Consider the following 27,488-nt stretch of genomic DNA (forward strand, 5'->3'; position numbering starts at 1 on the left):
TGATTTTTTTTTATATTTTAATATCTTAACGTTAGTATATTGTTTGGGTGTGGTTTTCATATAAGCCTATATAGGCTTCTAACCACTCACACATATTTCTTCGCATCGTTCAGTTTTTTAAAATATTTTACTTATGTAAATTTTTTTCTTCTGTTTTTTTCTTCATCCTTGTATTTGTGCGAAACAAAAATAAATAAAATCCCAGTTACTAACAAGTAAAATGTTTCTCCTGCAGCAATACTACTAGGTCGTCCTCAGACGAGCCGTCCATCGTTGTCTCCAGTCATCCCGATTCTCCATACAACTTTCCAGTTCGCTGGTACTCTGGGCCCCTGCATCCTTCTTGAGTATGTCCACATATGTTGGTGTAGGACGTCCTCTTGACCGGCGCCCGCGTGTTGGCTCCCACAGCACCAGCTTGCTGGCTGACAGTTCTTTGTGTCTTTGGCAGTGCCCTGCAAGTCTCATTCTCCTTACAGCAACCTTTTCGCTTACCCTTGGCATTCCTTCATATAGGACTTGGTTGGTTACATGTGCACTCTTGCTGATGTTTAGCACTGCACGCAATACTCATGTATATATAAAACTTATTTCATTAAACGTTACCGATTTTGAATTTCACGAAAGTTCTCGACAATAGACAACAATTGTCTGTGATAGAGCATCTTTGTTTAGACAAACATTACAACATTAAAGCACCGTTCTAGATAGGATATATAAACTCTTATAAAATAGCCATTTTAATCCAATTTGGACCTTTTATTCTCTCATTAACTTCATCTTTTAGACTGGTTTATCAGTACAAAAACGTTTCATATCAATCACTTCAGATTTTCTGGACTTATCTGAAAACTTTAATGAATAAACATTTCTTGGTTTTTTGTCCAATGTTTAAAATAAACAAATAAATTAACAAAAAACGAGCACACAAACAGCTCTAAACGTAAACAGTGGTTCTGTACAAAAAAGCTAATTACAGTACACATGAAGAAAGTGGCAAATCAAAACATAAAAACCAAAAAACCTGCGTTTAGCATTTATATTTGACTTTCATCTCTATTCCCAAAATTCTATTCATACTCTTTAATATTAACTGCAACATTAAAGGACAACTCGTCAAACAGGTTGATGTGTAGATTCCTGATCAGTTTATCATGTTTTCAGCTCGTCTGTGATTGTAATCTTGTAATCAGACTAGTTTAAATCAGTCAAACCCGCAGCACTGGGAGAGAAAGTCCTCCAGGAAGTTTTCGGTGTGGGGCCCGTTCGGACCGCAGGGGTTCTGGGACACGGCACCGGCACCGGCGACCGCGCAGTCCGGCGGATTGGACGCCGCCTTCCCGTTGGCGGCGGTCTCGAAGAAGCCGGTGCTGTCGGGGGAGCGGTTGCTGGCGCTGGTCGCCGGGGAGAGCAGGTCCAGCAGGAAGTCGTCGCAGGTGGAGCCGTCGTAAGTGCTGGAGGAGACGGCGCTGGGAGAGTTCAGGTCTGTGCTGTCCGGCCGCGACACGACCGCTCCTTCCCCGCCCAGCAGCTGCTGGAGCTTAGCTAGCTTCTTCTTCTTAGCTTTAAGTTTCCTCATCAGCTTGTACCTTAGGAGTTCCCGGTCGCCGAGGCCCGGAGGAATCTTTAACGACTGGCTGCTGGGCTTCTTGTGCGGTTGGAGTGACGCGGCTCCCAAGAACGTGCTCTCCGGGGGAGACGTGACGGGCGGCACGGGCGCTCTGTTTGCCGGGTGTTGGGAGGGGACAGGCTGTGAGGGTTTGGCGTTGGGTGGAAGTGAGCGAGGGGGGGGTGAGCTCTTTGTGTTGAACCCTCCGTACATTTCTGCTGCTTTCAGCGGGAGCCCCTCGCTCTCGTCCGTCAGGAGCCGTAGCCTAGGGAGTGTGGTGGGAAGTGGCTGTCTGTTGACGGGCACCGGGGTGGAGTGGGCGGGCCGGCTGGACTTCAGGGGCTTCTGTGCAGCCGGGGTAGTGAAGGGGGCGTGGGACAGCTCTACAAAGGTCTTTTGAACTTGGTTGAGAGGGTGTTTGCTGAGCATGGAGGACCAGCGCGAGGCCTGATCAGGTGGCGACTGTCCCGTGGGACTTTTCTGAGACGACGGTCCTGTAGACGATACGGGGGATGTTTGCTGGAGACTTCCACTCCCTGGGACGTCGTCCTGAGCAGCAGGACAAAAAGGTGCTGGACTGGCTGCTCTGGTGGATGCAGGGGCTGGGGAAATATCCGAAGTGGCTTGTGCCTTTGTAACCTTCCGTCTGGAAGGAGCATTCCCTCCCCCGGCTGCTCTCCCTCGACCTCTTCTGACTCTAGGCACAAAGGTTGGATCACTAGCTTCGTCCTGGGCCTCGGTGTCGACATCAGCCCCGCCATGCGTCGCAGGACCTGCTGCGACGGAGGAACTGTCTGCTGTGAACACCAACTTCTCCTTCCTCGGATCACCGGACTCTACAGTTCGCTGGTTATCACTTAAGCGCTTGTTTGGGGATTGGGCGTTCACTTCCACCAGCGTGAGCGTGATGATGTCGCTGTGGGAGAGACCCTCAAAGGTGTCGAGCAGGGACGTGGCACCGATGGACGTGTCGGCGCTGGCCGTGACGGTGGTGCTCATGGGGTCGGGGGCGTCTTCTGAGAGCGCACACACGATATCGGTGTCGTTGTGAGGAATGAGGAGAGACTGGTCTGGACTGGGATCCGGCCGTCCGTCTGCTGTCAGACTGGAGAGCTCCTCCTGTGTGGGGGGGGCGGATTCAACGAAGGTGGAGGACGGGGAGCAGGCAGAAGACTCTGCACCGTCCTCCACCTCCCAGAAGACCACGTGCATCTCGTGGGCAGGGATCTGGAGCTGTGGGCAGGTCCGGCAGCCCGGGTGCTTCAAGTCATCCAGCTCCAGCCACGATCCTGGAGGAGAGAGGGAGACGATGCAGGTTTACACACCAGTGACGTGCGGTGAGGTTCATGGTTGGTGAGGCACGGACTCCTTTAGTGTCAGATTTACAAATATATAAACCAAAAAGGTTTAAAAGCTTATTCAATTAGTTACTGGTTATTTCATATCTCATCAGCATTCTTCTAAAAAAAAAAACAAAAAAAAAAAAAAAAAAAACACACGGGCACACACGGTACATATTACAGATACGTAATAGGTAAGAAAAAACGTGCATTTGCTCTACACCCTCCATGTATAAGCCGTCGCAATTCTATAATTCATACAACATAAATGAGAGTATAGACTGGTGTACAAAACCACAGATTTAAATTTTGACCTTTAGTGAAATATTCAGTTGTTTTTAAAACGTTTAATTCTGATACTTTAATTAATTTAATACAGATTGCTCAACAAAGAGCATGAAAAGAAAAACAAAATTTTTTATTTGAGGCCAAAATTTAGTTTTTAAATATTCTATTGTATTTTTCTTAGTCTAATCTCTTTTTTATAAGATTGATTATTATCTGCCTCACCCTGTGCCTTTTTCACTGCGGTTTTATTTCCCATCCCATGCAATTAGGCCTGTGTTGAAAAAAATCGATTCTTGTATTAATTCCTAAAAATTGATTCGTATGTCTAAAGATCGATTTTTTTTCATCATTACATTACAACTTTTGGTATTTTTTGGTTTATCCCCAAAAAAGGAATGTTTTGTTGGACACAAGGATAACTAGTGCCATGTTTTTGCCTTTAAATATGTTAAAAGGTATGAAAACATTAGTTTTCAGTTAAAATTGCAGTTTTCAGTTATAATTGCATAAATTGTTTAGATTTCTTTCCTTTATATACTGTATTGGGGTTACATTTGCATAAAATTCTAAAAACCAAATTCTCAAAAATGTGAAAATCTAAAAGTGATTTCATTCTGTTTGCTGCCCTGGATCTGTTTGGTAATTCTGACCCACGATGTTTCTGAAAGCAGTTATATCAGCATTCTGGGAGGTGATTGGTCCTTACAGCATCATTAGCTGCCAATACTTGCTGTTTTATCTCAATATAATACTAGTATTAATATGTTGCAGAACTACACAGTCATGTAATTCAGGCAACAGCTGAAAAAAAAAAAAAAAAACAGTTTTAATAACACTAACCCAAATCAATATCAGAATTGAATCAGATCGAATCAAAGCGTGATAATCGATTCTGAATCTTAAAGAATTGGAATCGAATCTTGACATTTGAATCGATCCCCAGTCCTAGTTCAATGTGCAAAAATGAGACCCTGGAGGCCGTTATCAGAATCCAGGGGAACTCTCTCTTCACCTCAGCCATAACTGGCCTCCTCACGTTACTATAAGGAAGGACGATGAAGCATCACGGGGAATAAGTCCCATACGCTCATGAGTGGCACTGAAACCAGCACCTAAACTGCTGCTTCCCTCCGTTTTAACATTACTTGCTCTGTCCAGCAGAATGTGCTGTTGCGGCACCATTATGCAAAGTGATGAAGCATTATCCCTCATCTGACTGAAAGATGAAAGTCTGCAAAAGTAAGTTGAAGAGTAAGAGGAGGAAAGTGAAGTAAAATACTTTTTCACGTGATTTCAGTTACTGGTGCAGAGCAACACTGCAAAAAACATCCTTTCAGAATCCCCAGTAAAATACATACCATCACTATTGCGAATCCAGGTGACAAAGTGCTTGAGTTGTTGGTTGTACTGTATGACCGTGGAGACCGAGTGGTGCTTCCCCTGGAAGCTGAAGCTGTAGATGCCAACGTCATTGTCAGGAAGCCCCTCCACAAAGTGCAGCGCAAACACGGCAGGCACGCTACGCAGACAAAAGGGTGGGGAAACAGAGCACAGGTTATTATTGTAGAGTTATTTGTCATTTAAACAGCATATTAATCAGGTTTGTAAAACAGCGTTTTTACATCCCTGTAATATCGCAAAGTTTAGGAGCATCCTCTCAGAGTGATGCGGAAAAATTAATTCACCCGTTTGTATCTTCTAGACTAGATTACTGTAATGTGTTACTAGCAGGATGTCCAAGTAATTCTCTGAACATCCTCCAGCTGATCCAAAATGCAGCAGCACGAGTGCTGACAGGAATCAGCAGGAGAGACCATGTCTCTCCAGTGTTAGCCTCACTCCATTGGTCCCTGTAAAACTCAGAATCCAATTTAAAATTGTAATACTTGTGTATAAAACCCAAAACGGCCTAGCTCTGTAATATCTGCAAGACCTGATAGTTCCTTATGTTCCTGGCAGAGTTCTCTGTTCTCAGAGTGCAGGTTAACTCGTAGTTCCTAGAGTATCCACATGTAGATTTGGAGGACGGTCTTCTGCTATCAGGAACTGTTACTATGGAAACAACTTCCAATCTGGGTTAAGGAGGCTGACACCACCTCCACCTTTAAAACTAAACTTAAAACCTCTGTTTAGTAAAGACTATAGTTAGTGTTATTAAACCTCTAGTTAGTGTTAGTAAACCTCTAGTTAGTGTTAGTAAACCTCTAGTTAGTGTTAGTAAACCTCTAGTTAGTGTTGTTAGTGTTTAGTAAACCTCTAGTTAGTGTTAGTAAACCTCTACTTTGTGTTAGTAAACCCCTAGTTAGTGTTAGTAAACCTCTAGTTCAGGGGTCTCCAATCCTGGTCCTCGAGGGCCGGTGTCCTGCATGTTTTAGATGTTTCCCTGCTTTAAAACACCTGATTCTAATTAATCATCGTCATCAGCTTGTCATCCAGGGCTGCACAATTCTGTTAATGACACAGTCACTTGTATCATGGTGCAATGAAGCAGGGAAACATCTAAAACCTGCAGGGACACCGGCCCTCGAGGACCAGGATTGGTGACCCCTGCTCTAGTTAGTGTTAGTAAACCTCTAGTTAGTGTAACTCTAGTGTTTTAGGGCCAGTAGTCGTAGCTGCAGCTGCAGGACCAGACTAGAGCAGCTGGTCTGAAACAGCTTCATCCTGGATATGCTGCTACAGAGCTACACTGCAGGGGAACACCGACATGATCCACTGAGCGGTGCCCATCACCCTCCTCCTCTTTCCTTTCTCAGTTATTAATTAGAAGTATCTCATAACCATCATTGTTCTCCATTGTTCTTGTAGTTTGTTGTGCTGGTCTGCCACCCCTTTCTCTTCTGTGCATGTTTGCAGGCCAGAGCTTCAGGAGCTGCTGACCTGCAGTCCCCTCATCTGATCATCCCAGTCTTTACGTCCATCTGTCCCCCCTCATGATCCTCAAGGTTTCTTGCCAGTTTGGCAAGAGTTTTTCTTGCCATCGTTTGGCTTAAGGTTTTTCTCCCACTAGGGGAGTTGTTACCTGCCATTGTTTATGTAATAATTGCTCAGGGGTCATGTTCTGGTCTCTGGAAAGATCCTAGAGACAACTTCTGTTGTAATAGACGCTATATAAATAAAAAATGTAATTGAGCTTGGGAATTAAGAAACACAAAACATCACGTTCTTCCGGGAAAACCAGCATTTTAGCATCAATGTGGCCATTACTTTGACAACTTTCCAAATATCTACAATGTATTTTCCAGACCACTCAAAACCCACAAATTGCAGTAGCCGCTGTGTTACACCAGTGGCCTCCCCTGGCAACGCAGTGGTGGGCTCTGCAGATACAGCTCACGAAGGGCTACGGGAACACACAAATACCGGATTTTTGCGACCATTAGGCGCATATAAACATCTTTTTATTTTTTTCTTAAATGTGCCGCGCGCCCAATGACGCAATGCGCCAATTGTATTATTGTATGGCGGACGTAATTGAGGCCACCATGAGAAGTTAAAGGGGGAAGGGGGGTGTATAAAAGAACAGGTATGTGCTTTATGCAGAACATTGTTGTCTTAACCCTGAAGATGGCAAAGCGACATGCTTATGAAGCACAGTTCAAACTGAAGGTTATCAGTTACGCGGAGGAACATGGGAATCAAGCAGCCGCGAGAGAATTTAAGATCAACGAGTCGATGGTAATATGTAATATAAGGATTATGTAATTAATATTATAATTATGTAATAATTGTAATATAAGGTAATAGACTGGCCGCTCCGTAACTGTTGCGCACCACATAAATCGTTGGCCAACCAAAGACTAACCAGATAAGAATTTTACCTAACATTCACCAGCAGGTGGAACCAAAACAACATAAATCAATCTATTACAGGTGCGTTTAGATGACGAAATCAAACAGCGAAGAGCGTGGAGTGAAGTGGTGCAAACATGTCAGCAGTGTGGAAGTATTTTAGAGTGGCAAAGAATAATACAAGAATGGCTGTTTGCAATGAATGTTCTGCTCAAATATCTAGAGGGGGCACATCTGCAAAGTCTTTCAGCTACAAGTTTGATTTATCATTTGAAATGATAAAAAACCCTGAGCGCTTTAATGCATTTTTATTGTTTTAAGGCCTATGTTACAATGTTCAGTAAGTTAAGCCTAACGTAAGCTCAAAGATGGCAAAAAATGTATTTTGCTAATTTATTTATTTTAAGTTATTGTTCTTTGCTGGTATAATGTCTGCTGGAATATTTAAGAAATGCTGGGAAATTAAAAAATGTTTTTTATGTTCAACAAATGTTTTCTACCTTGTAATTTTGTAAAATATTTTTTTCTTTTAAAGCATGCCTAAACCAAATTTATTTGATTTATGCAATGGTGAAAAAATTGGCAAAATAAATGAAAAACTGCGAAGAACCATGTTCGGTATTGTTCGGTATTCGGCCAAGTGTTTATTATTATTTTCGGCTTCGGCCACAAATTTTCATTTCGGTGCATCACTAGTTTCAACGGTCACTATTCGCTTCATGAAACGGTGCCATCTTTCCATCCGGGCCAGGACAACGGTAGCGCAGCAGCGTCCGGTGGATTATATGGAAAAGATTGAGAGCTTCCGCTCCTACTGCAGCAGACACAGACACAGAAAGACTTTGCCTAAAGAGACTTTTCCAGCCGGAGTCATTATAAAGGCAAATGAAAAGGGCTGGATGGATGAAGGGATGATGATAGAGTGTCTGAGGGAGGTCTATGTGCGGCGACCCGGTGGTTTTTTTCCACACATCACCATCGCTGCTGATCTGTGACTATGCGTGCCCATCTCACAGACAATGTAAAAAAAGAAGTGAAAAACATGAACGCTGTGCTGGCTGTTATTCCGGGAGGTCTGACAAAGGAACTCCAACCGCTGGACGTCGGTGTGAACCGGCCGTTCAAAGTGAGGCTGCGAGCGGTGTGGGAGCGATGGATGACTGAGGGAGAACACAGTTTTACAAAGCGTGGAAGGCAGCGCCGGGCAAGTTATGCCACAGTTTGCAAATGGATTGTTGATGCGTGGGCTAACGTGTCTGCTGGGACTGTTGTTGGGGCTTTTGCAAAAGCCGGCATTTCCGAGGGGCCGCACGGCACGGAAAGTGACTCTGACAGTGAGGAAATTGGGACTGGCACAGCGGATTTAGCGCAGCTGTTTAATTCAGAAAAGGAGGATAAAGATTTCGATGGGTTTGATTAATGTAATAACTTAAAGGGGACCTATTATGAAAAACATGTTTTCTCTTGCTTTAACATATATAAAGTGGTCTCCCCTCAGCCTGCCAACTCAGAGAAGGAGGAAAGCAACCAAATTCTGCAGTGTCTGTACAGCCGCCCGGATGATCCGTCCAGTGTGATGTGGCTTCTACGAGCCAATAAGATTCTGCTTCTGTCGTGATGTCACGACAGGAGCAGAGGTTTGGTCTCCGATGTGTGAAACTATGCCCACAACTAAACACTGTGTAACTGCATGCGAGCGTCCGACTATCGCGTCGCACTGCGTGACATCGGACGCTCTCTGTCCATCTCCCTCCAGCAGCTGCCACTTTATTTACGCCGTAGGGTCTGCGTCGATTTAACACAGAATCGTAATTCAGGCTCAACTCCGCCAGTCGGAGCTTCCGCCATTTTTTCGTAGCGGTGTATCAGGCAGCATATCAGCACAGAGCCTCATCATCATAGCCTCTCCGCCCCCTCAGAATCCCTGAGAATGAGGTTAGAAACGGTAAAGATAAAGACATGGCCCAGAGGCTGAATTTCTAATTTATATAGAAAAAACAATCAAAAGCTTGTTTTTAAGACATTCAAGACCCGTTTAAAATAGACATTAAATGCCATAATAGGTCCACTTTAAATAAAGTACAATCAAACTAAGTTTTGCTCCTGCTCTATTTTTAAATATGCACACTTGTATGCTTGTGTATGTGTGTGTGTTGTTGTAAAGTGGCGTGCCGTATGTGTGTTTTAAATACAGAAATTACACAAAACTGAGGGTGCGCCTTTCCACACGGCGCACCGTATGGTCGCGAAAATACGGTAGCTTGACGTGTTCACCGGGCGTCCAGATGCCCCAGATACCAATCTGATCACATGTGCAGTCCAGTCCTGATCCACAGAGATGCCACTGCCCAGGACCCAGAGGAGCCACCGCTAAAATCCCAGCCCCACATGGACCAGGGCACATATGGCTCAGTAGCGCAAATCGCAGAGTGATTTGCGTGAAATGTTTATACCCAAAAAATAAACAGATAGCAATTCTGCTAACATCATTATAAGTTATTCCTTTCCTCTGCAAAACCGTGCCAGCGAGTGCAGTCCTGCGGACTCATGGGTTCTTCGGTCTGTGCTCGTCAGCAACAAAATCACCTGCAGACTTGCAGATTCTCATTATTGACAACTTTGTAACTTGTTTTTTTGTCAAAAGGGCATTTTGTGTTAAATGTAGTGGATTTATGTTCCTAGAACAGCCCAGCGAGGACCAATTCTCTCTTTTATCTTCCTTCATTTCTGTCTGCTGGGCAAGTTGCACATGTGAGCAAAAATTAATCTTCAGGGCAACGAAAAAAAAAACATGTCAAAAATACACTTAATCGGACTACTTTAGAAATGATTAGTAGTTCCTGAAATAAATGTTACCACCTCAACACTCAATTAGAGATATTTTATTTTAATCAAATGTTGCATTTATAAATATGACATTAAAACGTAGGGTATAGATGTGAATGTTACTTATTTTTAATTATTATTATTTATAGAATGTTTCAATTAGGGGTGTCAAATTAGCACGTTAATTGCGATAAATTAATCACAGGCATATTTAGCAAGTTATGTTTTTTAGTCGCTTAATCTATTTTTTTAATCTCTAACTTTACTTTTTCTGTTTGCGAGTTGCCTTTATTTTCAAATCTGTGTTTGTGGACTGCATCTGTTAAAAAAGTAAATAAATTACTTTATAAAGCCACTTCTTTTGTTGTTATCTATCAATCTTTTGATCTGCCATAATAATGTAATGAATTTAAAGGGAAACACCTCAAATTGAGGGCTTTTCACAGCAATTTTTAGGTGAGATTAAAAAAAGAGATTAATTAGATTAATTAATTACACATCTTAATTAATCTCTAAAAAAATGTAATCGCTTGACAGCACTAGTTTCAACTTCTTCAACCAGGTCTGTTATTTATTAAGAAAAAATAAGAAAAAGATAGCAAATTAATCTTAGTTTTTGGAATTGGAATAGCTGAAAAATTGGCCTTTTTCGACTTGCAATAATTTACTCAAGAATTATGATAAAATTGACTGTGGAGATACAAGTATGCTAGACTTACTGTCTATTACCAAACACTAAAATTATCAACACTAAGATTCAAGACATCGTATGGCAAAAGACTCCTCATGGAGCTTAGCTCTTACCTCTGCAGCAACATCGTCCTCTTCTGATTCTTCCTGCCGCAGACGTTGCACGGGGAGAAATGCACTGCATGGAGCGGGTGCCAGTCAGGAACAATTTTAGTGAAGGTAGGGAGAGTTTTCGTTACTCTGGAGGGAAAGAAAAAAAAAGAAGCCAGAAATATATCAAGAAATCTGACTTCTACAAGAATCTACATCCAACTTTTCAGCAGTGAGTCAATCAAACAGACTTTATTTGTGTTTTAATTCAGTTTTCTCATAAAGCAAAAAGTGAGATGCAGCATCATGTTTTCATCCTGAAAATTTTAGTCTTAGGGCTTAAAGTTAAAAAAAATCCTGAGCCTGAACTATTTTCCGGGAGCGGTGTTTATTTTTCTTATGATATGAATTTCTCATATACCGTAATACCGGTGAGTATGTACAGTAGCGTACACATCGTTGGGAACGCTACGTTCCACCGCACGTAGCGCCGCTGGACACTGTTCGTGAGGGGACTGTTTAGCAGTAGTGATGCACCGATTGTTCGGTGACCGAAATAGTTCGGCCGAAAATGGCAAAAACAACACTTTCGGTGTTCGGTGGAATAAGTGGGAAAAAACCGAACAATCAATAACGCCGTTGTAATATAAGGAAATAGACTGGCCGCTCCCGTACCGGCGCCGCACCACAAACATAAATCGTTGGCCAACCAAAAGGTAACCACATAAGAATTTTACCTAACATTCACCAGGAGGTGGAACCAAAACAACATAATGCTGGGAAATTAAAAAATTTTCAGTTTTTTATGTTCAATAAATATTTTCTACCTTGTAATTTTGTAAAAGATTTTTTTCTTTGAAAAGCATGCCTAAATCAAATTTATTTGATTTATGCATCCTCCTCATGACAGTAAAATAGGCCAAATAAGCCAATTTACTGCAGCAATTCCTTTCCAAATCATTAGAAAATGTGGTTAACACCCAGTTGTGCATGAAAAAAAAAAATACCGTGATATACCGTGAAACCGATATAATTTTGAAAAATACTGTGATATAAATTTTTGGTCATACTGCCCAGCACTAAGAAAACGTGTGACTTGTTTCCACTCAAACTCATAAGACTGCAGGACATCTTCTAGTTCCAGCAGAAGTGCTGAAGCATTGGCAAGATTAACTTTTCTGCTAGCCAGATGTTGAGTTTCATCATCCTCAAAAAAGTGAACAAGTACATTCATAATTTGGTCCTGCTCTGACTGGTGGCTTCATCAATGCTTAATGAAAACACTGTTTTTGAGCTTCTCTGACAGCCGCTTTTTTAAACTCTGGTGCTGTGCCCATACCTGTCAGGTCTCCCGTTTTGGCCGAGAAACTACCGTATTTTACCCCTCTTTCCTGCCGTCCTCCCGTATTAGTATCTTCCCGTAAATTTCCCGTTTTATAATATAATAATTTTTTAAAAGGGTTATTGTGCCTCCACAAACTAACCCCTTGCTGTAGCTTGGGTGCAGTTCTCACGAGGTTAGTGGCAACAAAGGGAACAAACTCGGAACAACAAATCAGATGGATGGATGGAAGGAGAGAGAAGACATTTCTGCCAGAAAAGACTTCATGTAAATATATCTAATATCCTGTAGCCTATCAACACATCTTTATATGTAAATATCCGTCTGTTATTTTATATACCAGTATTTTTTTTATTATTGTATATACCAGTACTGTTTTATAGTGTGATATTATTATTGTATTATTATTTCTATTGATGCCTCTTGTTTTGCACTATCCCCTTTGCTGCTATACACTGTGAATTTCCCCACTGTGGGACTAATAAAGGAATATCTTATCTTATCTGTAAACTGTTAAAGTAACTCATCTTTTAATTTTTTTTTTTTTTTTTTTTTTTTTTTTAAAAAGCAGTCAAACTGCACGCCGAGAAAAAAAAAACAAACTCCATACGAGTTCCGGCACAGTGCCTGAATACTTTAAGCCCTGAGTCTTTTAATATAGCCTTTTATTTCTATAATGCTAATTATTACACAGATTAAATCATTCATTGTCTGGTTAGTGTTAGATGATGCAGTGTACTGTACATTTCACAGACTAACTTCTGCAGAAGTCAGTTTTAATGGGCGAGGAAAGAAGCAGATGGGATTTTTTGCAGCCAATAACAATTGCAGATCAACTGAGTATCAGAAGTGAATCCTAAACACTTTTCTGCAGGGATCCCAGTCAAACAAATATCTCTCATTCTTTTCTTCATCTCTTTTACCTTCTCCAGACAAACCTGAGGCGACGGCTGAAACAAGCATGCTCCCATCCCCCAGCTTTACTATCCACACACTCCCTGCCCGGGAAACTTCTGCTTTACAAAGTCAAAAAAAAAAAAGAAAAGAGAAGGAAATCCCCTACCTTTCTACGGAGTTGGCTTTGCATTCGCTGCACTTGAACTCCCAGTGGAAGGTTGACTGGAAGAGACGCTCCGCCCAGGAGTCCGTCTCCAGCAGGAGCGGCATTGCAAACACCGGAGTTTCTCTCTGACCTGGAAAAACGGAGACAAACAGATGTTGGAGCGTCTTCCAGGTTCCAGTTACAGGAGTACAGTAATAGAATAGAACTTTATTAATCCCAGAGGAGAAATTTGCTTGTGCAGTAGCAAACATACACACTCAACAAATTTACAAATACACACGAAGTAAGAAAGATATGTTAAAAAAAAAGTATATCCTAAAAAGAAGAAAAATTAAAATAACCAATAAATAGCTAAATAATTTAAAAAAAAAGAGCAATATAAAAAAAGAGCAATGTACAAAAGAAATACTAAACAGACATACTAAACCCGAAAAAACCCTCACATTGACGCGGTTCACCTGTCACGTCTCGCTGTTTCATGGATTTACATTGTGCATCGTGTTCTGCATTCTGATTGGCTAAACAGTCGCCCTGCTTCTTCACTTCCTGTATCAATAACGTTGGTTGCTTAGCAACAAGCTGAGAACGGCCAATGAGCCTCAGTAGCAGCTCAAGAGCGGGAGCCTTTGATGAATCGTTCATTACAGTCTCAGCTATAATCCATGTCGGTTTATAGGAATCTTTTTGTCCAGAAGAAAAAAGAGCGACAACAACGACCCTCAACTATGTTCTTCTCTGGAAAAAAACTCACCCGGCTTTAGAAGAAAAAGACGCTACAGAACGAGTCAGGATGCAGCAGCAGAAGAGCAGGGAAATACACACCAGTCACAATCTGCCCTACTGTACTTATTGTATTTTTTTTTCATAATTATTTTTCATTTTCTCCCGTTCAAATCCAATTACTCAGGTCGTGGTGGGGCGGTGCTGATCTCTGCAATTTGAAGCCTTGTATAATAATTGTAAAAAAAAAAAAAAAAAAAAAAAAAAAAAAAAGGGTGCTACTTCGCGGATTTCATTTATCACGGGTTCTTTTTGGAACGTAACCCCCGCCAAAAAACAGGGATTACTGTATTGTAATTACAACCGAGAGCGAGTGTCATGTCTGTACCTTCCCTTGCTTCTGCCTTCATTGCCCCGCCCCCCCCCCCCCCTGTGTTTACACTTCTAGCTCCACATAATAAAGACTTGTCTGCAGAACAATCCCACGCTGGCGAGTGGAGACTTGTTACCTTCTGATTTTCAGCTGATAATACCGGTAGTTGCTTTAACAGATCAAGTCTAGGTCGAGCCTTGGATCCTTTTACAATAGCCCCACATGAGTCCATCAAGTATTTTGGTATGTGGTTAAAGAAAGAAAAATCATTTTATACCCCGTTGTGTGGAGATTATAACAGTACACATTCTTATCTTGGGATGGAGCAGATTGAACAGTACGAACCACTTTTGCATATATTCCCCTTTTGTCGCAGTAATCTGCAGGTAAAAGTTGACCACTTGGGTTTACAAAATTAATATTCAAGCACAGAAGGCTGGAGGGCCCTGGGCGACGGCCGTGCTGAGTGTGAGCTCTTAGTAGCTCGCTACCATTTGCATATATAGCTGTGGATCCAACACGGGTTTCCTGTCAACGTTGGTGAATGCAGAGATGCTTGCCAACGTTGTTTTTAAGGCTGCAGCTATCCAATATTTTAGTAATAGAGTATTCTACTGAAAATTCCATCGATTAATCGGATAAAACATATTTTTGTTTCGTTAAAAGAGCAATTATAAATATACATAAGATGTTAGATGTTAATTGACATTACTAAGACTAAATTATTTAATACAGTAGGTTCATGGCTGTGCATTTAAAAACCCTGAACTTACACCAGTCGACCAAATTCACTGCCTTCACTCAAAAAACTAAGGATCTTACCAATAAATGTTCTTATTTCTAACCTAAAAATGCCATTACACCTGATAACACACATCACTTAAAAGTTAGGTATTTTCCCCACGTGTTTCAATTGAACTTTCATTTGTGTCAAGCACATTTTAAGTTTTTAGTTAAGTTTTAAGTTAAAGTCTTGATAAGATGTTGAGTTTTGGCAGTGTTCAAAATAAAATTCTGATTCCTGCTGTATTGGAGCACATTAGCCACCAGCGCTACTTGATGTTTTATCCATCAATTACTACAGAGCTAAAACTAAAACTACCCAGTTAGCTTTATTATGTTTTTATTTTTCACCCTCATCACTCTTCAGCTCTGTGTTTTTACAGATTAAATGTGTTAGCCACGCAACGACAGTCGTCATAATTAATAGAAACCTATATAACGTTATGTTAGCAAGGTACCGTAACGTTAATCTCATTAATTAGTGCTACGTTAACTTAATTTTACCATGTCTGGGTGACGGTCCTCCCTCTGGGAGTAACAGGGTGTTGGTGGAGAAGCTGCAGCATTGAGGACGTACTGTTGTATCAGCTCTGTCTTACAGTGAAACAGCAACAGTGTTGCCTTGCTGTCCAGCTGGAAATGCTGCCACACTTTTGACATTTTCTGCCTTTTATTTTAGTTAAAACCAAACATACCCGCCGCCTCTTTCCAATTCCTTTACCTGCGGGGCGTCAGCGCGTTGAGCCGCATTAAACGTAGTCCGGGGGTGAAATACCTGCTTTGATCTGCAAAATTAAACGATTCCTCGAGGCAGAAAAAATTCCTCCATCATTTTTTGTAATCTAATTATTCGAGGAATCGTTTCAGCCCTAGTTGTTTTCATTAAGATGTCGACATTTTCACTACTTTTATATTGGCAAGATAAAGTTTGGGAACCCATTTGAACCGTTTGGTTTTCGGCCGTAAAATGCGATACGATATCTACAATAACAGACAAAACGTTAAGCTCATCACAAACAAATATCATTTTCTATTTAAGACACATTTTGAACACTAACTTGGCGTTAAAGGAACATCCCAGTTTAAACAACCGTAGGTTCATAATTAGATGGTACGGAGTCCAAACTTTTATTAAGGGTGTTAAAGCGAAGCAGTTTTGACTGAGAACAGAACTTGTATTTACAGTAAATAATACTCTTAATGACGAGTGTTTAATTGACTTTATTTCTTATTAAATAACGGCTGCATGGCATCTCGGGCGGGTTGTTGTCTTAAGATCATTCAGTAAATCATTTCTATGGGGCTCTGCTTTGAGCTCCGACTGGGTGGTGGTTGCTGCATGACCCAACCTGAGAATTCAGCGTCTTCTGCAAGTCGTCCAGGCCCTAAAGGCGGTGCAGCGAACCCAAATCACGGTGCTCCCTCAACCGTACTTAGTCACTGGAATCCTGTTTTAACGTTGGCACGTGCTGTCTTTTTTTCTCCGCTGAATATTCCTCCAGAACTAAAAACATTCCCAAGCAGTGCGTCAGATTTCTGAGGTGAACATCAGGCATGTAGAAGAGTTGTGGGTTCCTCCCTGCATCTTCAACAACCAACATGTTCACTTCAGTTCATATTTATTTCGAGCGGTACAACATTTTTACAACATAAGTGAACTGCGTGCAACAGAAAATTAAGCAAATACCTTTAACAGTAGATGTGCAGGTTCAATATTCAAATTAATTCATTAACACTGGAAAGGGAGTGGAAAGAAGAAAACGTATTTAATCCCACCCCTGTTTCTCATCAATAACTTGGCAGGTTTTTAAGGCTTCCTCCTGTCTTAACATTTAAACCAGAACAATGAACAAAAGACCTATATCAAATTATAATAAAAGTATTCTACAGTATTTGCATTTCATAACCACAATGTATGTAAAATTAGGAACAATGAATCTTGTCACCACGGGTGACAGTTAACTGTTAACTTACATTTATATTACATGTGGTAGCTTACAAATGAGTTTCACTAGTTAGAATGTGACGGTCAGTCATTTCAATACATGTAATCACTCATGGCGTCATCCACAATGTTTCATTATGACTGGATTATACAACACGCTAAAGATTTACGGCTCAGGTGGATTTATTGCTCATATTTACAACAACAAGCTCTAGGTTTCTGTGACAACTAAAGGATATTTGCTAGTGATGCACCGATTGTTCGGTAACCGAAATTGTTCGGCCGAAAATGGCAAAAAAACACTTTCGGTGTTCGGTGGAATAAGTGGGAAAAAAAACGAACAATTAATAACAGCGTTGTAATATAAGGAAATAGACTGGCCGCTCCGTAACTGTTGCGCACCACATAAATCGTTGGCCAACCAAAAACTAACCACATAAGAATTTTACCTAACATTCACCAGCAGGTGGAACCAAAACAACATAAATCAATCTATTACAGGTGCGTTTAGATGACGAAATCAAACAGCGAAGAGCGTGGAGTGAAGTGGTGCGGTGCAAACATGTCAGCAGTGTGGAAGTATTTTAGAGTGGCAAAGAATAATACAAGAATGGCTGTTTGCAATGGATGTTCTGCTCAAATATCTAGAGGGGGCACATGTGCAAAGTCTTTCAGCACTACAAGTTTGATTTATCATTTGAAATGATAAAAAACCCTGAGCGCTTTAATGCATTTTTATTGTTTTAAGGCCTATGTTACAATGTTCAGTCAGTTAAGCCTAACGTAAGCTCAAAGATGGCCAAAAAATGTATTTTGCTAATTTATTTATTTTAAGTTATTGTTCTTTGCTGGTATAATGTCTGCTGGAATATTTAAGAAATGCTGGGAAATTAAAAAAATGTTCAGTTTTTTATGTTCAACAAATGTTTTCTACCTTGTAATTTTGTAAAATATTTTTTTCTTTTAAAAGCATGCCTAAATCAAACTTATTTGATTTATGCAATGGTGAAAAAATTGGCAAAATAAATGAAAAACTCCGAAGAACCATGTTCGGTATTGTTCGGTATTCGGCCAAGTGTTTATTATTATTTTCGGTTTCGGCCACAAATTTTCATTTCGGTGCATCACTAATATTTGCATCAGCACCGATTCACATAGTCACCTTAAAACACTTAAAATAACTAAACCCACCTATGTAGTAAAGAAGGCAAGTGATGACTTCAAATAAAAGAATTTCATTTGGGCCACTCGCCAAGTATAAATGAATGCATCAAGTAAAAATAAAAGTATTTTCATACTCAGCTCTATTCTGGATGTTAATGTGATTTAAAAATCAATTAAAAAAAAAACAACACTTTTCCTCACTTTATATGTTTTTTAGTTATAATATCTGACTTCCGCGGATGCCCCTAATTCACATAATTCACATGTGATCATTTGTTTTTAAAGCCAAGGCGATATTTTGTATGTATGACTTGTATGAATGTATGACTTGCAAGTCGAACCTCAAAGACTAAAGAGTGATTTGTTAAACTTGAACTCTGGTGAGATTGCTGAAAACAAACAGGGTTATAAATGGTTTATGAAAGAGTTGGAGCTTACCCAGTTTGCAGTGCAGTTTGGGCTGCAGGCGTGTGAAGACGGACATCCTGAGAGCCTGCAGGTCGGCGTCGGCCGTCTGCACCACACGACCCGGCACCCGAGCAACTCCATCTAGAAACAGATCCACAAACAACCGGAGTAAAAACCATTGCAACCAGGGGATCCATTCAAATGTCAAGAATCCATTAATTCTGATTCTTAAGATTCAGAATCGAATATCACGATTTGATCCGATTCCGATATTGATTTGGGTTAGTGTTATTAAAAGTGTTTTTTGAGCTGTTGCATGAATTATATAACTGTAGTTCTGCAACATATTAATACTAGTATTATGTTGAGATTCAACAGCATGTAATGCAGCTAATGATGCTGTAAGGACCAATCAGCTCCCAGAATGCTGATAGAACTGCTGTCAGAAACATCATGTGGGTCAGAATTACCAAACAGATCCAGGGAGGAAACAGAGATAGTTTTTATTTGTTCCATTTCGGTCTTTTTCGGTTTTTAATTTTTGAGAATTTGGTTTTTAGCATTTTACGCAAATGTAACCCCAAGACAGTGTATAAAGTAATGAAATATAGACAATTTATGCAATTATAACTGAAAACTTTAATGTTTTCATACCTTTAAACATATATAAAAGGCAAAAACATGGCACCGTTATTCTCGTGTCCAACAAAACATTCCTTTTTTGGTCATAAACAAAAAAAATACCCAAAGTTGTAATGTAATGATGAAAAAATAAATAAATAAAAAAAAATTGATCTTTAGACATACAAATCGATTTTTAGGAATTTCCATGAGAATCGATTTAGAATTGGATAATCGATTTTTTCAACACAGGCCTAGTTGCAACAATAACTGTTTTGTCTATCAACTTCTCCAGGTGTGGATTCTATCAGGTATTCACCGTGCAGCACCTGCTGTCCTCTCAGTACAAACAAGTAAAACATGTCCCTGTAGTCTCCTTTCAAAATAAATGATTGTTTTTAAGAACATGATGTCCCATTAACCTCCACAATAAAAATTGATGTCATGAAAAAAAAGAGGAAACGTAGGGACATTTGGTGCTAACATTAAGTACAAGGTGAGATATCGCTAGAGTCAAAACAGTGACAGCGTTTAGGTGGCTCAGCCTTTAGGACACATTTGCATGTACACTGGATATCCACATCAAGTCTTTCTGGGTTAAAAAACACAAGCAGTTTAAGATTTGTGTCATCAAAAATAAGAAAAACCTTGAAGAAAATAGGAGGTTTAACCATTTACAAGGAAAATGACCATATGTGGCAACTTCAGTAGAACTACATACCATGATTACAAAAAACAGAAAAGGGTCCTTTAATAGGTTATAATAGTTTAGGTCTGGTTCTGCTCTTGAATTATGTTGTCTTTGCTTTATATCTTATGTCATCCTCTAATTTTATTGTATATTTTATTGTCTGTACTTTTATAAAAGCCTCCTGTGGACAAGTGTTGCAAATTAGCATGTATGCTAACACGCTCAAACAGTTTGGTTTGTCCTATGTAATTGTGATGTCCATACCAAATAAAGAAATAATAATAATAATAATAATAATAATAATATCCTCCAATAACCTTCTAGAGCTGAAATGATACAATTTTAAAGTATTTAGTTGACTGTCTTATAAAAGTTAAGGTGATTCTACTTCTTGATCCAAAGTTACAAGAAAACAACTAAAACACTGATCCGATCCGATACCACAAAAATAACTAGGCTAAAAATAAAATGAATTGGAAGACAGGTTTTATTTGCAACAGAAATTACATTTTTTTAAAAACTCAGCGGGCCGGGCTTTCCTCCGTGGCTCGGTCGCTAACCGGAATGTAACAATGGGATTGTTTATGTTGTCTCACACGGACGGCTTCAGGTGAAGCACCGCACATGCGCAGTTGATGCACCTGCGATGAGACAACGTTGTACTGTGAGTTACCTGGAGTGTTTAATAAAGTTCCCTGTGAGTAAGGGGAATACTCAACCGTCCAGTTTGTATAATTAAAGGGGCTTTCACCTAGAAAGAGGTTTAGGCCGTGCACACCGCCAGGGTGGACGCAGACTCGGCGCAGAGCAGCACGCGCATCCCGTACATATTTGTTGCAAGTTGCTTGGCAACCGAAAAAAAGTTTTTCCGGTCTGGCGCCGTTTTCCCACTCGTTTGGACGTACAGTAGCTACAGCTCGGTTTGAAACATGCATCTGTCCCTGGTTTATGGAAAGGCCCTGGCTTTAGTTCTTCTTCTTCTGAGGAGGAGGAGGAGACGAGCAGCAGCAGCTAAGAGGGGATGGGTCCATGAAATCCTCATGAAGACAGGATTTGGGGGAATCGAGGCTCGTTGGAGCCACAGCTCCATGATGAGCTTCTACTTCAGGCTGAACAGGGAGCAGTTTCAGCCTGTTGGGGAGAGTTGGAGCCTCAGCAGGATCAACCAACTTCAGGCTCCATCACTGCAGCCTGGCTTCCCTTCCTCTCCTTTATATATCTGTCCCTCAAGTTCTTCCATTTTTTCTTCAAGTCATCCACTGTAAATAGTTAAAAACCTATTTTATTAAAAAACCTTTCTGAACTATGTTGTTTTTTAGCTCATGTCAGTCATCTAGATTTTTAGATATACTGAGTGGACATGTAGTGCTTCAGTTTACAAAAGTATTGACACATGGTCTTTTCATAAGCATATATTGATAAATGATTCAATTGATCCTGATATGAGGCATGGGAATGCTATGTTTTATTTTAAACTAACATTTTATTGTTAAAAGAGCAAAAGAATATCACATTTCTACCACTTTTAAACACACCAGATAGTGGTATGTCCAAATTCTGGGAGATTTCTCTCCACTTTTGTGCCTTTTTATTGATGTCCTGATAGTCCTGCAGTCTCATCCCACAGCTCCTCACAGACTCACAGCCAAGATCATTCTTTCTTCCATGTTGATCGTCTCTGATCTACAACCCCACAAGTTTTTTATCTCCCTCCAGCACCGTCTCTCCTATTGGACACCGCCGAGATGCCGTCACAGGACGCACGGTGAAATTAAAAAATGTTCGGCAACCCGGCAGCGTGCACCCTCTTGTGCCCTTTGCCGCCGCACAAACTCGGCGGTATGCGCCCTGTTGCGCGCCGCCGACCTCGGCAGCAAAGCCTTGTGTCCTTGTGCGGCGGCAGCACATACACAATGAATGGGAAAGCCGGCGGCTGCTGCCGCTGTGCGCCCTCTATGTGAAAGGGGCTGCAACAATTCCTCGACGTTGTCGACAAAAATCGATAATCAAAATTGTCGACAATGAATTCCATTGTGGACAATTGTCGCCAGACGTGTTTTTCCAACGGAGTGAAGCATCTCACTTCAATACAATCTCTGCAGAGAGTCGCGCATGCACGATAGCGTCTCTGCAGCTGCGGGGAATAAAACTTCAAAAGTTTGGGAGCATTTTAGCCTCGATACGGCACATAAAAAGATGACTTGCAAGGTTTGCAAAGCAGACGTTGCTTTTCACGGGAGCACGTTGTTAATGCATTTGAAGAGAAAGCACGTCGGAGTGTTGAACGAAACGGACTCGCCTTGGTAAGATATTAAATTACCGGTAATTTGTTTCATTCGTTAACTTTGTTTATTTCATGTTATTTATTAGTATTATTTGAGCCACTCACAGCTACTCTCGTTGCTAAAACCTCAATCACAATTGATGCTGCGCAAAAGGCGAAAAAGCTTGTGTGATGATGACAATGATGGATTTGCATCTAACTTTCAGTCAGGTGCCTATGAGCTGTCAATTATCCATCAAGCTCCACAATGATCATGTTAACATTAAATCAGATAGATTTGTCTGGAACATTTCTCTTGCGGGACGGGAGAAGACACTAAATCAATGCATCTCTATTATTGTGCGCCGTGCAGCATGAATTCTCAGTTTTGCGGATGCGGGCAGGAGCAGGATGTAGAAAACAGTCCCACTATAGTTAGCTCTAGTGCCATCTTTCTTGTTTTTATTATAATTTGCCACATAATTAAAGCAACCTCATACTAAATTTTTTTTAAATTACTAATTATCTGATTAGTCGACTAATCGTTTCAATAGTCGGTGACTAGTCGACTATTAAAATAGTCGTTAGTTGCAGCCCTAATGTGAAAGGGGCTTAAGGAAGATAGAACAAACTGAAACAGGGAACAGCTGGCTGAGCAGCAGCAGCTCCGTGGCCGTCCGGCTGCAGACTCACCCGGGGAACATCTCCCCCTATAGTCACTAACCAGTAACTACAACAACAATGAAGTGTTGGTGCGTGGTATCGGAGAATTTTTGCAAGTGTATGCAAGTACAAGTATTTTTGCAAGTATATGAGAGCAGTATCCATGTCAACTTACCTCTCCCAGTCTGTTGCTGCACTTGGATGGAAGCAGAAACATCCTCATATCCCCTCATCAGTTGCCACACGGCTGACTGCTGAGGCTCGTCTGCAGGTTTACACTTTCTTAAGCTCTTACAGTTCACCAAAGCAGCGAGCAGCGAGTCCAGCCAACACAGGTTGTTGCTGTTTCTCCAGAACAGCTGCTCCGGAGCCGAGACCAGCTCGTCCGCGTCTCCTGACGAGGTACGAGACAAATCCTCACACTCTGACGTGATGCCATCGGCGTCCTTACATGTGCTGACGTCTGTCGTTTGTGATTTCTCCTCGACCCACGCTGTCTGTTCACCCAACTGGGTTGTTGAAACGTTGATATTAGTTGGAGAAATTCCCTGACTGGAACCAGGAGACAGTGCAGGCTCATTTTCACCAGCGGTGACCAAAACCTCTGACAAATGTCCAACTGAGGCTGAGCATTTAGATGGTGGGAGTGCATCTATGTAAGCAGCAGCATCTGGATCCCTTCCTTGAATAACGTCCTCATCCTGGTGGTATCCATTAACCGTCCCAGCGTCAGTCTCGGGTGTTGCATGCAGGCCATTTCTAACAGGACTGTTAGCGACCCCCTGTGGCCCGGGTTCACCAGCTTCCCCTGTCCGCAGGCGTTTAGGTGGAGGTTGAAGCAGCTCTTCCTTTTCCAGTGAGCAGCATTGTTTTCTTTTGTTCCAATCAGAGGGCTCCAAGCTGGACAAGACGTCCTCCAAGGGCCGGGTGACCAGCGGGAAAAGGCACTGTGTGGGAAAGCGTGCAGACGGGTTAAAAGCTAAAGAAAAACAAACTGAACAGAAAATGTGCTTATGTGTGCAGCCAGCAGCCGGGACACTGGCCGCAGTTACATGATGCTTTTCAATTCAGAATTAATTATTCCGAATTAAATTTTCCTTTCGAGTTTACATGGAAATAGTAATTCTGAATTGAGGTTTACATGGAAAATACGTTTGATCGGCTTTATCCAATTCCTCTTAGGGTCTGGGGGTTGGGATGGTTCTGATTGGATAGGGGGGGGACCGGAAGTTAAACTACCGGAAGAAAAACAAACTTAGCCGCTACAACTTTGAAAAGCTCACAATTTTTCTGTTTCCTGTTTCCATCTGTTCTTTTACTTATTTCCAGGTCCTCCAAGCTATTTATTAAATAAATGGTCTCTGCTCTTGACCACCGTTTACTGCGTGCTGCATCTTGAAACTTTGTTTGGAAAACCAGCCCAGCGCGGAATATAAGCGTCATGGAGACAGACGGGGGAGGGAACGAGCAGAAAGAAAGACCGGAATTAATTTAAAGAGGAATGAGTGAATACATGACCGTGGAATTATCTATTCTGATTTAAAATCAGAATAAACCAGCCACTTACTTCGGAATTAAGTTTAATTCGGAATGGCCATTTTCAGTCGGAATTAGGCGTTTACATGGCAATTTTTACTCATTTTAAATCGGATTTAATTTTAATTCTGAATTAAAGAGGAATTAAACTTCCCATGTGAACGCACTCACGTACCTGAGGGTTTGTGCAGAGGGTGATGGACTCCTGCAGGTTGATGTGGTAAGAGCGCAGAGCGTAGGTGAAACCCTTTGACGAGCACCAAGGACAATTTTCCAGTGAAGCAGCTCTTTCCTGAACCTACAGAGTTTATAAAAGGTGTAACAGTAAGTTCCTGGCACACACATCTACAAACCCCACCAGGTCCTTCATGGTGTCAGAAGCATCAGAAAGTTAAACATGGAAAGCTGAAGTAAAGATGTATTCCACATTATTAGAATCATTCTATTTGTATCCTTCAAATCACACAGAAATACATCAACTAGGAAGGTTGATTTATCTTGATGAGGGGAATTTATGCAAAGTACAACATTAACAATATAGTTTAATATGCTATAGTAAGGTTTATGTTTCAATACCTTAATCATTGAGCGTTTCAGTGAGACCAGATGAGTAACAACACACAAGTTAGAAGCAGATAAACACATGTAAGAAAAGAAGTACATTGGAAAGTTTCATGCCGTAACACTTTGCTAATCTTTGACTTTTCACACAATCTGATAAAACCAAAATACTTTCGCCTTTTACAACCACAGATTTCCATTTGTGTTTGGTTTTCTTGGTTCGTTTTTGGATTGGTACTGCCCAATAACAGTATATTCTTTCAAATAGAATTCAGCTTTGCGCAAGTGACATCACTGAGAGGAAAGCAAGAGCTCCACTGACTTTTCCCAAATACCCCGCCAGCGGTGAGGCCAAAGCCTCCAAACCAGTGTCTTCGCCAGTCATCGGCAAAACGCTGCTGCTCTTCGGGTCCACGGCTGTCCGGGGCCATTCAAGAAATATTACCATGTCCCTGCGGCCTCGCTCCCCTCCGCCGGGGCTGAGGAAGGAAAGAGTACAGTATGCAACGTTATGTTGGAAAAGCACAAGTATTACAGGCTAGGCAAAAGTTTGAAAACGGTTTTAATTCCTCTACTGAAATGGCAACATTGTCTAAATATTTGCAGTCATCTTGGATTTTAACGTACTATTTTAGGACAATATTTTGAAGGTAACTTTATTCTCACATAAACACAATTTGATCATTTCAATGATTGTTACTCTTTCAAGATCTGATTGCAGAAACAAGTATTTACAACATATACTTCCCATTCTTATAACATGACCTGAAGTCAGAAGGGTAAATACCATCAACAGAGGGAAGCCGTTACCTAAAAGCCCAATTTCACCTTGTAATAAAACATTTAGTCCATTCTGTTTGTGTTTTGCTGATGAAAATGCAATAGAGTGCACCAATATTGCCCTGACCTCAGACTTTTATCACATTTTTTTAATCAATTTTTGCCAATTATTTCATTTTAGATTTAAAAAGTAAGGATTTTACATCATCTTTTAAATTAAACATTTGTACTAAATAATATAAGCAATTAAATAGAAAATAAAGCCAAGTGCAACTCGTTGAAGACTCACTGACTAATCCCCCCCCCCCCTTACCTTAATTTTCTTTTCATTTCTTTTATTTGTTTTTATTATTGTTATTTTTGTTGCATTTTATGTTTTATTTATTATTTCCATTTAATGGGATATCAGTGATGGACATTTGCATTTACCACTGCATTTCTTTTTTGTATGCCACATTTGCTCATCCATTACTTTCCTCCATGGATCATTTGTTGCTCATCTGTTTATTTATGATTTAACTCTACAGAGACTGTTCCTTAGTTAGGTTTGTGTGTTAAAAAAAGGGGGACAATGTATAATGCGTATCTTTGATTAAATGTATCCGTTATCATTATATGTTGTTTTTTTTCTAAAAAAGATCAATAAAAAAAAAGAAAATAAAGCGCGTAAAATAAAGTACTTAAAGATCAAATTACCTGTAAAATTAATTCAATGCAGTCACACTTTAGATTTCCAGGTCAGGTACACACCTGTCCTGGATCCACACATTTAACTGTGCCAATAACACAAAAAATAGACATAAAAATATAATAAATTAAAATACCAATAATAATAAAGCTGTTATGATACGATTACTAATATCGAGCACATGGAAGAAATACATACAAATACAGCCATGAGACATTAAAAACTATATATACCTACAACACATTAGCTTGTAAATGCCTTATGAGATATATTTTCTTACTTTGAAAGCACTTGAACAGATTAGACCAACTATATTCAGACTTAATAGCCCTGATAGTTTTACCGGTTCCTCCATTGATTGCTGGCATGCTAAAGTCCTAGCCGGAGCTCCGGCGAGACTTCACGTTTACCTTTCACTATTAACTTCACTTGTAACAATAAACATTAATACGTACCAAAACTGGCATTAGATTTCTCTTAATACGGTGAAGTTGATAGCAGAACAATCCCCTGCAGCAGAGCGGAGAGTCTTATCCAGGTCGGGGGATCCATGTGCGGCTCCGCGGCTTCGCAACGCGGACGTTCTACTTCCGGCCGCCGCCGCCGCCGGTGGTGCGTCGGCCATAGTCTTCCCCAGTCCAAGGGTTCCCCTGGCCCCCCGGTGGTGGTTCCGCTGAACTGCAGCCGTCTGGCTCCGGGCTTATTGTTCATAATAGTACTGTATTAGTACAGCACGCACATCAAACCAGAGCCAACCGGTTCAGCGTGTTTAAAAAAGCTTTGTCGCATTTAATCAAGCTATCAAGCTAAATAAATCATTGTTTTATTGTTGTTGTTTTTTTAGATAAGTCTGAACGTTCATTGCCATGTCTTAAATTGAAACACATATTTTACATGAAATTGAAAATCTTTCTAAAAGTAAAGTAACTCCAACGACATAATAATAATAATAATAATAATAATAATAATAATTATTATTATTATTATTATTATTATTATTATTATTATTATTATTATTATTATTATTATTATTATTATTATTATTATTATTATTATTAGCATTATTATTAGTATTATTATATTACTATTATTACTACTATACTACTATTATTAATGGTAAAATCAAGCAACTGATTAAAAGTACAGTTGCCTGAATAGATTTTGTTGATCAGAACCAGTACACATAAACAAAAAGGTTAACTTGAGCCCAAAATAATAGATTAAAGTAATACTTATAGTAACACTTAGGCCT

General features: G+C 40.5%; 1 protein-coding gene across 3 annotated transcripts; it reads right to left on the bottom strand.

Annotated features, from left to right (window-relative positions):
• Window positions 1-647: 647 nt before the first annotated feature.
• uspl1 (ubiquitin specific peptidase like 1) lies at window positions 648-26,834 on the bottom strand. 3 transcript variants are annotated; one of them, XM_061739400.1, is made up of 10 exons: window positions 26,692-26,834; window positions 26,245-26,321; window positions 25,091-25,247; window positions 24,383-24,505; window positions 22,847-23,618; window positions 18,464-18,574; window positions 13,041-13,170; window positions 10,660-10,785; window positions 4,596-4,756; window positions 648-2,898 (listed from the first exon to the last, which is right to left on the bottom strand). In XM_061739400.1, the coding sequence occupies exons 3-10, from the start codon at window positions 25,214-25,216 to the stop codon at window positions 1,205-1,207; spliced, it is 3,243 nt and encodes a 1,080-aa protein (XP_061595384.1). In that variant the 5' UTR covers window positions 25,217-25,247; window positions 26,245-26,321; window positions 26,692-26,834; the 3' UTR covers window positions 648-1,204. The 3 variants fall into 3 exon arrangements, with proteins under 3 accessions (XP_061595384.1, XP_061595385.1, XP_061595386.1); XM_061739401.1 differs by lacking the exon at window positions 26,245-26,321; XM_061739402.1 differs by lacking the exons at window positions 26,245-26,321; window positions 26,692-26,834 and having other exon boundaries at window positions 24,784-25,232.
• Window positions 26,835-27,488: the final 654 nt, after the last annotated feature.

Source organism: Cololabis saira, chromosome 14, assembly GCF_033807715.1.
Source record: "Cololabis saira isolate AMF1-May2022 chromosome 14, fColSai1.1, whole genome shotgun sequence".
Taxonomy (NCBI): Eukaryota; Metazoa; Chordata; class Actinopteri; order Beloniformes; family Belonidae; genus Cololabis; species Cololabis saira.